This window comes from Odontesthes bonariensis, chromosome 16 (assembly GCF_027942865.1).
Source record: "Odontesthes bonariensis isolate fOdoBon6 chromosome 16, fOdoBon6.hap1, whole genome shotgun sequence".
Taxonomy (NCBI): Eukaryota; Metazoa; Chordata; class Actinopteri; order Atheriniformes; family Atherinopsidae; genus Odontesthes; species Odontesthes bonariensis.
Window position 1 is genome coordinate 21,433,836 of NC_134521.1, and position 13,163 is coordinate 21,446,998.

Genomic DNA, 13,163 nt, shown 5'->3' on the forward strand with positions numbered 1-13,163 from the left:
GTAAACCTGCATTCTCAGAGCAAAGTGCTCTGTTGGGAAAATATCAAACTATGAGATCTTTAAGGTTTGATGGAGCTTGGTCATTAAGAGCTTTATATGTGAGGAGAATTATTTTAAATTGTATTCTGAATTTAACAGGGAACCAATGAAGAGAAGCTAAAACTGGAGAAATATGATCTCTCCTGCTAGATCTCATCAGAACTCTGGCTGCAGCATTTTGGATCAGCTGGAGGCTATTTAGAGAATGTTTGGGACAGCCCAAGACTAAAGAATTACATTAGTTCAATCTGGAAGTAACAAATGCATGGACTAGATTTTCTGCATCTCCCTAAGACAGGATGTTCCTGATTTGGGGAATATTACGAAGGTAAAATAAGGCAGTCCTCGAAACTAGTTTTATATGTGAGTCAAAGGACAGATCCTGGTCAAAATTAACTCCAAGGTTCTCCTCACTGTAGAAGACAAGGAAATGCCATCTGCAGTAAATATATAGCTTGTCGCGCTCAGGTCCAAAGACAAAAACTTCAGTTTCATCTTAATTTATAAGCAGAAGGTTCTGAGGTCTTTATGTCTTTAAGATATGATTGGAGTCGAACCAACTAATTGGCTTCATCTGGTTTCATAGATAAATTAAACTAGTTAGCAGCTTTACTTTCTGTTTTAGAATATATACTATATATATACCTGACTACCAGAGTCCCTCAGAGTATATATTCTACACAGCTCATATGATGAGTTTGAAAGTCAGTATTTTTTCTGAGCAGCTTTATTCTCAACACAGTCTGAACCCTCTTAGACCAGCTTTCTGTCATTTCTTTAAGGAGTCTTCAGGAATAGTTCTCCAGGCTTCTTGAAGGACATCCCAAAGCTCTTCTTTGGATGGCGGCTGCCTTTTGTTCTCTGTCAGGATGATCCCACACTGCTTCAGTAATGTTGAGGTCCGGCCTCTGGGGGGATTCATCCCTCCATCAGACCTGTTGCCACTGATTTTCAGGCCACTTCTTGTGTCATTTGGCACAGCTCAGCCTTTTCTCCCTGTTTCCCTTCCTTAAGAATGGCTTCTTCACAGCCACCCTTCCATGGAGACCATTTCTGGTGAGGCTTGGGCCAACAGTAGATGGATCAGCTGAAGGTCCAGATGCATCTCTCAGGTCCTGTCTCAGGTCTTTGCTGGATTTTTTCCTCTTTCTTAAGGACGTCAACTTTCAGATACTGTTCATCTGCTGTAGATAGTTTTTTAGGCCTGACACTTCTTCTTTTGTCCTCCACTTCTCCAGTTTCCTCAAGTGTTTTAAGGACACACTGCACACCATGCTGAGATATGCCAAGTTTTCAGCTAAAAGCTTCTTTGGGAATCACCTTCTTGGAGCAAAAATACTATTTTCTGTCTGTCAAACGGTTTTATCTTTGGTATTTTTCATTGATGCAACTAAAAAAATGGGAACAAATGATGTGTGTTTGTGACAGGCTGTTAGTAACAAAGTGCCAAAAGATAAAATTTAAAATTGGTTCTCTGTTATGTGTAGAGACAACGCTGGTTCATCCCTCGAGTTAGGAGCCTTTTTTCTGCTTGAATAGGTCAGATTTAAGAGGGCTTCACAAACAAAAAAACACATTTTTCTGAATGTTCAAAGGACATACAAAGGAGCCAATGTCCAAAACAAAACTTTGAAAGGCCTTCAGAAAGCCTGGAGAGCTATTGCTCAAGACCACTTTAAAGGATTCAAAGAAAGTCTGGCTCCTTGGAAGGAAAATGTGAAGAAATGAGGGCTGTATCAGGATTTTTGTGCAGTTCTGTATTTAACTCCCTTCCACCTGTGAGATCTCAAAGCAACCAGCAGAGAGATAATTGATCTTGGCTCAAACCCATGCATATTTTCATTTGTACGTCGGTAGTCGTGCACTTCATTGAGTAACTTTTTATGTAATTTCAGATTTACAACTGTAGTTGTGTTTTGTTCTCAACATGTGTTTGTGTCACAGTTATGTGGGGTTGAGGACCAATGTACAGACTCCTGAACAGGAAGCTGGTAGGTGGACAATAAAATGGTAATTTAATGGCTGAAGAAACAAAGTCCAAACACAAACGCTCATGCAGGGACAAGCAAGGCAGGAAGACAAACAAGACGAACTACTAAAACAACCTCAAATAACCTCAAGAATCTGACAAGGAGAAACGGGATGACTAACATGATGTGAAGCAAGCAAAACTGCGAAACACATTGTGCAAAGAAGAAATAAAAACAATCCAATCCAAAGTAAAGATCTAAAATTAAGTAAAGAACATAATCAACATAATCAACATAGTCCGTGTCATGTGAATCCACAAAAGTTGCTTTTAAATTTTTCTATGTGCGAGGACTTTGTCATCCATCCTCTTACCCCTGTAGCTCTTTGGGATCAATCACTACGACTGTTTGTTGTCTCTGGAGCATCTTTAAACACAAGATAAACTGAGACTTTTTTTATGCGTTTTGAATCTGAGCTGGAGTCACTTTGTTCTGTCTCCTCTGATGGTAAATTTTTGCCGTCATATTTATATTAAACTTACTGTTCAACAACTCTGCTTCTGCATGCCCTTCTTTTTAAAAAAAATCTTTAGTTTCTTTGATTTTCCCCAATTGGAACTATGAGACTTTTTGTGTTTCAAAATTTACCGCAGTTTACATACAGCTCCAAGTTGTTACTATTTTCCGCTGGGAATATAAAGCCAAAGCCTTAAAGGTTCAAAAAGACACATATCACACGATGACGAGCCTTGTTGCCAGTGATTTACTGGCAACAAGGCTCACTGAACACTGAACATTTAATAGAGGTTCAAGCTGTTCCATATAGAAAGGTTTAAGAGCAGGTGAACATCAGAACTGGACCAACAAAGGAAGGTGGCCCGGTCTGATGAATCACGCTTCCTTTTACATCATGCAGGTAGATGGTTCAATATGCTTTGCTTACCTGGGGGGAACATGGCACCAGGATGCATCATGGGAACAAGGCAAGTCAGCAGGGTCAGTGCTCTTGGGCCCTGCTGGTTATTTGGATGATATTTTGACATGTTCCACCTACCTAAACGCAGCTACGGCTTGGTAAAAATGCCTGGTTTTTCATAGAGAGTTACAGTTAGATATAGTCTTTAAATCCTATTTACTGCTTTCGAAACATTGTTTGTAATGAGTGATATCGTGATTAAAAACATGAGCTCTATCATCAACCCTTCCCAGATTGATGAGCAGCAACAGTTGCTGCTCTAAGATCAAGGTAAGGGTGGACTAAAGAGGATGTACTTTCTTTTTTCACCGCTGAGCATGACCAAATCACAACATACTGGTGTTATTTTATGTCCCTTGGCATATTAGGATCAACAGCTTGTTTGGAGAGAAATCTAACAAAATCCCATTAGAAGTAGGATCAGGTAGTTTCCTGCTGGGCAGCTACGATAGTAGATAATTCATCAGCACACAAGAAGAAGAGGAAATAGGGATTAGGTAAAACAGATGTAGGCTTCGACAAAATGAGGATGCATTTCCTCTAATGAAATTGCTGCTGATCACATGTCTCTGACGAGGAAGACCATCATTCCACAGCACAGCACTCACACTTTAGCATCCTCTCGCAGGTCAGCTCAGGTTGGATGTGCAGGCGAGAAGCAGCACAGAGGCAGACAGGAGTATTTACCACTTATTTACTACGCAGCTACAGTATCAACACGTCAAAAACCCTGACCTGTGGCAGTTTGTCCTCATCTGCGCGGTCAGAGGAGAAATTTCATTGTTTTCTTTTTCATAACCTTAAGGTTTACTTGGGGTCACATTCCTCTTTGTAATTCACACCAATCAATCGATCATCTGGACGAAAGTCACTGCCTTTCTGCAGAATGGGATCGTCTCACATGAATCCTATTTGCAATATTAACAATTTGATTTGATTTAAGTTCCCAGAGTCATAAACTTATTTGGTTTTAATGGCCGATAAGTCGTTGCAAAAGGCTTGTTTCACCAATGAACTGCTTTCTGGGTCCTATCTTCTCAAAAATCTAGTAGTCGGTCCATCATGACAAGCTAGATGGCCCACCAATTAAATGTCTGATATTATTATAAATATTTTGGCTACATAGAGAGCGTAATGTTTCGCTGTATCGTCCTGTTCATGACCTTCACGATGAGGGCATGTCATGCTGATTCTGACTGATTCTTTTGGCTTATTTCCAAATAACAGGCATGAATGTTTGACTGATTATTTATTTTTTTTACCATTTGAATTAGGAATTGATAAATAAGTTTGTGGACAAATTCCTCTTTGTATTGATAAGAAATATTTTTTTCTTAAAGCAGCATATTCCTGAGTTAAGATCCTTACTCAGAGGATTAATCAAATTAAATGTATTTGATCTGTTTGAATTACTTTTTCGTCCTCAGTGTGGCTCATTTAAAGACAAAAAAAATGACCGTCAGATGTTTTTTGTGTATTTTCTAGATTGATCCACGACTACCTGAGTGTGGCACCCTTCACAGACTACCTCGACAGCATGTACTACAACAGGTTCCTCCAGTGGAAATGGCTGGAGAGGTACAGTTTCATGTTAATGTCTGAATCTCTGTCCATATGCATAGTTCACAGTCGCCGTAAGCACAAACACTACTGTAATCCACCACAGTGCGAGTAGCAACATGCTCACAGAGTTGCCTCACAACTTCCTCTTGAGTGTGTCCTCATCTCCTCGGGGTCACAACGCAATCTTCAGAACAATAACACCAGTGCACATTTCATAACAGCAGCTTGAAATTGCTCAAGTGGAACGTTTTTTACTTTTCTGTTGAATTTCAGCAGTGAAGGGACATCCTGTTGGCACAGCCTTGAGGTAACAAAACTACTGAGGGTGTTGGTGAGTCTCACGAGTAAAGTGATGCAGCAGATAAAAAAAAACACAACCGCAAGGTGTTCACCAGCAGGAAGAATTGGGCAACAAATACAACACCTCAAAAAGAAGTCGCTCACTCTGATTTAGCAACACTTTCTCCACCTCTAAAAGAATCAGATCCCAACACTTTTTCTAACCACAGATATTCTTTTAAAGGCTCAGCTGCTCATCTCTTGATGTCAGATACCACAGTTCAACATAAGAGGTCTGGAAGAGTCTCCGCTTTGGTTCGTCTGAGTTGTTGTTAAGACGAATGTTAAACATTTATACCAAAACCTGTGTTGGAGATGAAGTTTGTGCCTCCAAAGAGGAGCCGTTGTCCTGTTACTGAGGCAGGTAAAGTGTAGAAAATGATCAGATTACAGACTGACCAAGATGAACTCTGGGAACAAACACATCAGAGAATCGGACCATTTACAGAAGAACAGACTCAGAGAAATCTGAATGTTTTGTTATGCACAGTGACTCAGACAACACATGCTGGAACAAGCCTGTTAAAGTTTCCCACTGACTCAGGAAGCCCCAAAACTCTCACTTTATTACGTAATGTTGGACCCTTTTCACTCAGGCTGATTAAGGCTGGATGGACTTTTGTTATCCATCGGCAACCGGTTTATAAATACAGAGGTGGGGTGAGGGGGTTGAAGTGGCTCTGGTAGTCGGGTATGTCACGCTGTGCTGCATGCTGAGATGGGAGCGCCGTCTTGTAAGGATGTGACCTTGATTCTTGTTTTTTTCTTTTTAACTGCATCACAAGTCAGTCATATAATACATAAATGGTTGTTATGAGTTTTATCAGGTTTGTATTCAGATCACAGATGTTTTCTGTGATCATCTGATGGTTCCCAGATTCCACTTTGAAAACCTGTGATGCTGTAAACAAACTCCTGCAGAGTGTTAGGTTTCACAGTTCAGCTGCCCCCCACCGAAGGATTAGCCGAAACAACCCACTCGATGAGCCGAGCAGTCCCCGGAGTCCCACGTCCAGGGATTGGAAAACAAAAACAGAAAGCCTGAAGCCATGATGCCATGATGGAGTGACAGAAATAAAAGAGAGATTTCACAGCAGAATGAGGCTGTGTCGTTCCAGCCTCACCTGCAGCTTATTTAGAAATGATAAGTCAGGTATGTTTGGCTTCCCAGGAACTGTGGAGCAGCGACGATGCCTGAATTTTAGCCAGTGAAGATGTGGTGATGTCACAAACCTTGGCCACAGAATTCCCTCAGGAGGGCGGATTATTCATCCTTTAACTGTAGAGAAAAAAACATCATCCCAACTGGAGCTTAAACATTCTCTCACAACTGCAATGATAGCTCATTGCTGATTAAAAACAAACTGCCACAATCACGGCAAACCTTCTCACTGTCTTGTGATAATAACCCAACATGTCAAAAATATTAAGTGCGTGAAATGATGTGAAATGATCTCAAACCAGAGCAGAGAAATTTGCACATCCAGATGTGGATCCAGACCCACATCCTGAAGTTTGCCCTTTACCTCACATTTTAGTGCATATCTGCCCAATCATAGCAGGTTCATTTCACAGATGATTCATTAGAAGATTGAAACTGTTTATCTTTAAAATCTCCAGGTTAAATGTGAGGTTACAAACAGGAATGTTAGCTTAGTTTATAAGATGTTTGTTTGTGTAAATTTAGGGTCACTTTTTCATAAGCCAAACTGCTACAGTACACAATGATATTTTCAGCTGATAGCAAACATTTATCTGAAGAACTTCCTGCCTCTAGTTTTAAGCAGAACATCGTAAACATGCAAATAATCCCCCCCCAAAAAAGAGCTATTTTGTCCTCCGGTCTGCTGGTATGAAGCCAGCTGCTATGCAAAGAAGGATTATATTGTTGTTAAAGCGCAACATGTATTGAGCTGGTGGTCTGGAAGCAGCTGAGTTTTGGTTTATTAGATTTAGTCAATTAAAAAGACAGAAGAGACAAAGCAAAGCCCAGCAGCTGGATTTAACTGTTGAACTTAAAAACAAATGAACCCTTTTTTTGTGATTCCAGAAGACAGTCATGTGTAAGAAGCCGGCACGCCAAGAATATTCTTATTACAGGCAGGAAGAGTGAAACATTAGGCTGATAGAGAGGATGGAAGCTGTTTAGGTCCAACAAGGGTAGCTCTGGGATTTAAATCAATGCCAATACCCTGTTTCTGTCCAGCTTCATTGCTTTGCTGATTTAGTCTGTCGTCAGTTTCACTATGTCTCCAGCAAGATCAAACATGTCTCTACAGTCATGGTGAAATCTTACACGATCATTAAAAGCTAAGCAGTTGGCCACAAAAAGCTGCAGGTGGAGCTTTCCACGAGTTTTAATTCACTCTTGATCACCAGTGTAAGGAGGCTGTGTTGCTGTAACCAGTAATCTTCCTGGTTTCCACCGAGGTCGGCTTCAGCAACAGAAGAAATAAAACCCTTTACTTGGCAAAGAATACGATAAAAGCACAGAGGACGTCACATGTTGAAAACAAGCAAGAGAATCACAATCACAGGGCTTATCAAGCGGTAAATGACTCATTGTGTTTAATGAGTGCACGCCCAGGGGTCCATTTAATTCACCTGCTTGAATGACCAAATGGGCCCAGAGGGCGGGTGGGATGGGAGTGCCGATCCCAGGAGGACCAGATCTGTGGTGCTGGTGTTCATTACCAGCTCTGTTTGGGGTCCTCATGAATCCATTATCAGGACAGTGGTCTTATAAAGTTGTTAGTGTTGTGTTTCGACAGCTGGTCACAGTGTTTTATGTTGTACTTATTGTTTTAAGGTACTTTTGTCTTATTCTACACCTTTTTCCCATATCCCTGCAACATTATAAAGTTTCTGTTTTAAAAAAACGTACTTGTGGCTCTCTGAATCGCACACGTCGACTCTATTAACCAGTTTTTTTGTAATTTTTTGTAGTTGCTGTCAGTGTTTCTTTACATGGGAGCATAGACGTAGCCTTAGCAAATGGATGGATTTTTACCTTCGGGTCTTTCTGCCAGAAAACCTATCAGTTCCTTGCCCCAGGTCAGACTCTTGACTGCAACTTGCTCATCATGCTGAGCTTGCTGTCTTACAGATATCTAAACTTGATTTTTTTTTTAAAAGGCAAATTTCCCACAAACAGTGCGTCATTTCAGTCAAACTGGCCTCAAGGATTTTTCTACGCACAACATTTTCATCAATACGCATGATGTTTTGAATACATTTAATGTGCTGCAGTGCATCATAAGTTCCTCTTTCTGTCCAACAGGCAGCCGGTGACGAAAAACACATTCAGACAGTACAGAGTTTTAGGAAAAGGTGGTTTTGGAGAGGTAAGTACTTGCAGTTTTTACTTGTGAAATTATGCGGTTGAATGAATTCTCAAAAACCTTTAGGCCGGTTGTGGTTGTGGGTACAGCTCCCACGTCTGGACAAAAACTCAGAAAACAGTAAAGGATTCTTTAAATGGAGGCGGCTTCACGCGCTTTAAAGAAGACCTCAAAATGCTTAACAAGCTGTAACTTTGCAAAGAGGTGCAGCGTTTCTAACTCAATCCTCTCTTTGGCTCACGAAAAGAGGAACTTCATCGATGACGTCTAAATCCCATTAGACACCGCTGAATGGTTTCTCTGTGTGACATATTTGTGTAATAAGCAGAGTTTTTTGATACCACACTGTTCTCATGTTGATAACTGATTAAATATACGAGCATTGCGTCATGAGATAATGAGGGGCATGAAAAGAAGTTGGGGTCAGGGTTACTTTTGTGGGATTACGCTTGGTTAGCTTCTGTGTTGCAGAGCAGGTTCAAACATTGTGCAAAAATGAAAGGTTATGGTGTAGGAAATGAAATGTCATACTTTTAAAGAAAAATTAAGCAACCCCTATTAAAAGTAGGAACACAAGTGAATAGAAGAGTTTATCAAAATGTGCTAAAGGATGAGTTTGAAGATTTTGGCTGAAAACAAAAGTCCCCTACGATGCTAAATTGTCCAAAAAAAACCCACATGGTTTTACAAAGCCATCTGAGGTAGTTTCCATTTGACTGGTTGTCTATTTCTCTGTAAATTAATGTTCTTTACTATGAAATACAAACCAAAAAAAAGAGACATTTCCTGCTTAATCTTGGTTGCCTAAAAATGAAAGGATTCAAGGATTCTTCATTGTCATTTCATGTTAAAAACATGGGGTGAAACGAAATTGGTTACTCTGGTCCCGGTTCAAGCCCAATAATAAATGGAATAAAAAAGAAATAGCTAACTAAGGATATATACAATAAGCACGGAAATGAACTGCAATGAACAGACACAGCAATATTCTACTGCACACTACTACAGGGACAACAGGGGTCCTCCAGAGTTCAACAGTCTCGTAGTTTCCAGGTAGAAGCTGTCTGCTCCTGCTCTTAATGCTCTGCAGCCTCCTGCCTCCTAACTGTAATATATTAGCAAAGTAAAATATCTTATAATATGCAACACAAGCATGACCCTGTGTGTGTGTGTGTGTGTGTGTGTGTGTGTTTGATTCTCATAAATGTGAAGTCACAAGATGGATTTGACTCTTCTTTTTTTTTTGTTCTTCAGGTGTGTGCATGTCAGGTACGGGCAACGGGGAAAATGTACGCCTGCAAAAAACTGGAGAAGAAGAGGATAAAGAAGAGGAAAGGAGAGTCCATGGCACTTAACGAGAAACAGATCCTCGAGAAAGTTAACAGCAGATTTGTTGTAAGCATCAGACTACTGCATATATAGATATATGCTGCCCCACTAGGGCAGAGTGCTGTAATAACAGTTTTATATAAAAAAGGGGGTTTAAGATTAGCCGTAATAGCCACACAATAGCTAAAAAATGCAAATACTGCGCTCGCCTTTTTAAATGATTTTCTGCTGTTGAGATGTTTTCCTTCTGCAACATGACCACATTCAGCTGGTGTCTTACTTTAGATTATACAGAACAACAAAATAACTAAAATACTGAAGCAATATTGCTTTATCATGTGTAGACAACAGGAAAATCCTTAACTACATTTAGTTTTAGCTAAGGTTAGTCGTGATCACCGCAGCAGCTGGGTTTCTCTCGGTAAAACGTGCCAACTTAACTGTGTTGTACTTTATCTGTGTGATAATCAGTTTTTCCATCACCTATGTTGTGTCATTGGCCCTTTTCCCACTACTTTAGATTTGTCCTTAATATGTAGTTAGTCTTTTTTGTTGAAGGAAGGTATACTTTCTTTTTTAAATGACTGTAGTTTCCCAACATTTGGGAAACACTTTTAATGACTTCATATCGTTGCTTCTTATCTCTTTGTTGTGGTTATGAGTGGAAAATTTGAGCCACAAAGGTTTTTTTGAGTTGGGGTAGCTAGCATACGCTACTGACATTTATGTGAATGACGCTGCAAAATGAAATACAGTGGCCCAAATTTACAAGCAGACCTAAATAACATGGAGGAGCAGGCAGCAAAAAGGTCAGAGCTCAGTGGTGCAAATACCACCTCTGCATGGACCCACCAACCCGCCCAATTTGATGAATTTCGAAAGACTGCACAGCTGTAGTTCCATGTTATTATTTATGTGAGATCTGCCCTGTGCAACTTTGGTTGAGAAGTGTAAAAGGCAAAGAGAAAACACATTTTTATGAATATTTTCCCATGGTATTTACCAGCAGAAAGGCTCTTGCTCTTCAAAAGGTGCATTTGTATCGTTAAACTCCTGTCAGGTTTATACTATAAAAATGTCTTTAAAAAAAAAGAATCATAAAAGAAATGACCTTGTATGATCTGCCTCAGCTTCACGTTCTAGTTCAAGTTTGAGGAGCGCAGCTGCAAAATCTGCTGCTGCATATTACGTAATACCATACGTAATATGGGTTTAGTAAGCTTGATGTCAGAAGTGTGGGCTGAGGTGAAGTTGTGATGATGTACTGTACAGTTTTTTGTTTAAAAAAAAAAAAGATTTATTTTCTCTAAAACAGCTGTTGTTTTAGTCACATACTTTTTGTGGGAACTGCAGATTATTACGCAACTGATGCTCCAATGACTATATGTGGCGCACGTTCAATTTTTATTTTGGTCCTTTTATGGATTATGTGCAGTGTATCATCTCATTTATCGATTAATGGTTTAATAGCTTTATTTCTTCTAAAAGCACATTTTTAGAGTGAAACACTTCGATGTCTGTATCAGTCAGAGGTGATGTAATCCACTCTTACAGCTGCAGTAATTAAATGACCACACTGAGGACTGCTCGTCTTCACCAGACGGCCTTTATTGATCGTGTTTGATCTGGACGGCACTTGGTTGGCTGTGGTGTCCCTCAGAAGTAAACGTTGCTTGAGACTTATTTAACAAAACCTGAAGCTTTTTAAATATTTTATCAGCTGCTATTATCACTCAGTGGTGGGAGGAAGTAAAGCGGCACCTGTTCAGACTTGCAGAACATGCATCATTAATCGCACTCCTTATTTGTCCAGGTGAGCTTAGCATATGCCTACGAGACGAAGGACGCTCTGTGTCTTGTGCTGACCCTCATGAACGGCGGAGACCTAAAGTTTCACATCTATCACATGGGTGAGCCGGGTTTCGACGAGAGGAGAGCCGTCTTCTACTCAGCAGAGATCTGCTGCGGCCTGGAGGACCTGCACCGAGAACGGATGGCCTACAGGTGAGCTCCTTTAATTCACATCTCTGTATCTTTGGCCTTTCGTCTCTGCTTCACCCTTCTCCTCCTTTTCTTTCAAACAGGGATCTAAAGCCAGAAAACATCCTGCTGGACGACCATGGTGAGTCTCAGGACTGAAACACTTCTTGTGACTTTTAACACTCCTACATAATAAAGATGTTTTCAAGATAAATATATTTTCAGACTCAGAATCTTGTTTCCACTGACTGCCATAATACTCTGATGTACAGTCAAGAGATGTCCTTAATTATCATTAGTCCCTTATAAAAAGATGCTATCAGAATTATTTATTGTTCCTACATTCATGGGAATTCTCAATATTTATGACAGCACTGTTTCAATGTTGCCAATTTGCGAAAAAGTGAACAGAAAACCCTAACCCAAGAAACCTTTGTCCGTTAAAAGTAAATATAAGAAAATAAAAAACAAAGATTAAGTTTTTCTATAGAAACCTAAACTTTTGTACTGATTGGGTTTGTTACTTGTTATTAAAGTTTTTAGATCACATCACTGTGTGTTCAAAGCGTTAGAGGTTTAAATCTAAGAAGATCTCAAGTTAAGGTTGTTTCCTAAAGTTTCAAAGATCAGCGATTACCTGTTGCAATAAACTGTTAATGATAAACTAATAGCTTCGCCACTTTTCTAGAGCCGCTGTATTTACATGTTAATCGGCAGAATTACAGACTGAGCACAGAATTCAACAAAGTAAAAAAAGTTAACTTTGTGCTTTTTAACACCAGAGGGCGCTCTCACTCCAGCACATCTGCAGCCTGCGGCTGGTTTAAAGGAAACTGCTGAATGTCTGTCGAGGAGTTTGATCATGTCCAGTAATTAAACCTGGAATTGAAATCCAGATGCAAAGATGCAATAATTACATTTCTTTATAAGATGCTGTAAAAAAAAGTTTTAAAAAAACCTAATATCCCCCTAAAAGCTGCCGTGATAGCAAAGAACTAACATTTAGTTTTGCTGTGCTGTTATCCAGATGAAGTTCAACTTCATGGGATAAAGAGGCTGCTTGTAGAGGGCAACAAAAAGAAGCACAAAGATTTAGATTTTCCTCTGGTAGTGTATCTGAGTTTAACGAATAACCACTCACATTTATCATTCAGCAGCCTCGGGCTTCCAAAAGATTCCTCTGCTTTAACTAAAAGTAAAGGATTCCCTGATTTTTCTATTTGAATATCTGCAAGGGAAATGGATAGTTTATATACAAAAGCCTGTGAATTAGCATAATTTAACCCTCATCTGACTTCAGTTTTTAGCACCTTTTATACAGGTCATTGAAATGAAAAATGTTTTATAAGTTATTGGGCCAAACTCCTCCCTCTGAAACAGAAACACCTGCCTGTCTAATGTAGAGAGAAGTGACAAAACCAATTCAGTCAAATTTGTATGTACCCCTTGTTGTGATTGAGAACATGTGGCGCACTTCACTCGCCTGTCTCCACCCTCATAGATATTCATGTTCAGCACACACAACAGCCTCCAGATTCTCCTCCTTTTATTGTGGACTCTGGTTTGTGCTTGCTTTTGCTACTTTACATTATGTTTAAGAATATCAGTGTCTTTGTGGCCCGAATC

The 13,163-nt window shown here is 39.8% G+C and overlaps 1 protein-coding gene across 1 annotated transcript in view; it reads left to right on the forward strand.

The window, feature by feature from the left end:
- Positions 1-13,163, forward strand: part of grk6 (G protein-coupled receptor kinase 6) — a 76,295-nt gene that overhangs the window by 51,794 nt on the left and 11,338 nt on the right. Inside the window, exons 6-10 of the mRNA XM_075486575.1 lie at positions 4,471-4,563; positions 8,168-8,231; positions 9,483-9,623; positions 11,371-11,561; positions 11,642-11,679. Of these exons, the coding sequence (XP_075342690.1) occupies positions 4,471-4,563; positions 8,168-8,231; positions 9,483-9,623; positions 11,371-11,561; positions 11,642-11,679 (527 nt within the window). The remainder of the gene's footprint in view (positions 1-4,470; positions 4,564-8,167; positions 8,232-9,482; positions 9,624-11,370; positions 11,562-11,641; positions 11,680-13,163) is intronic.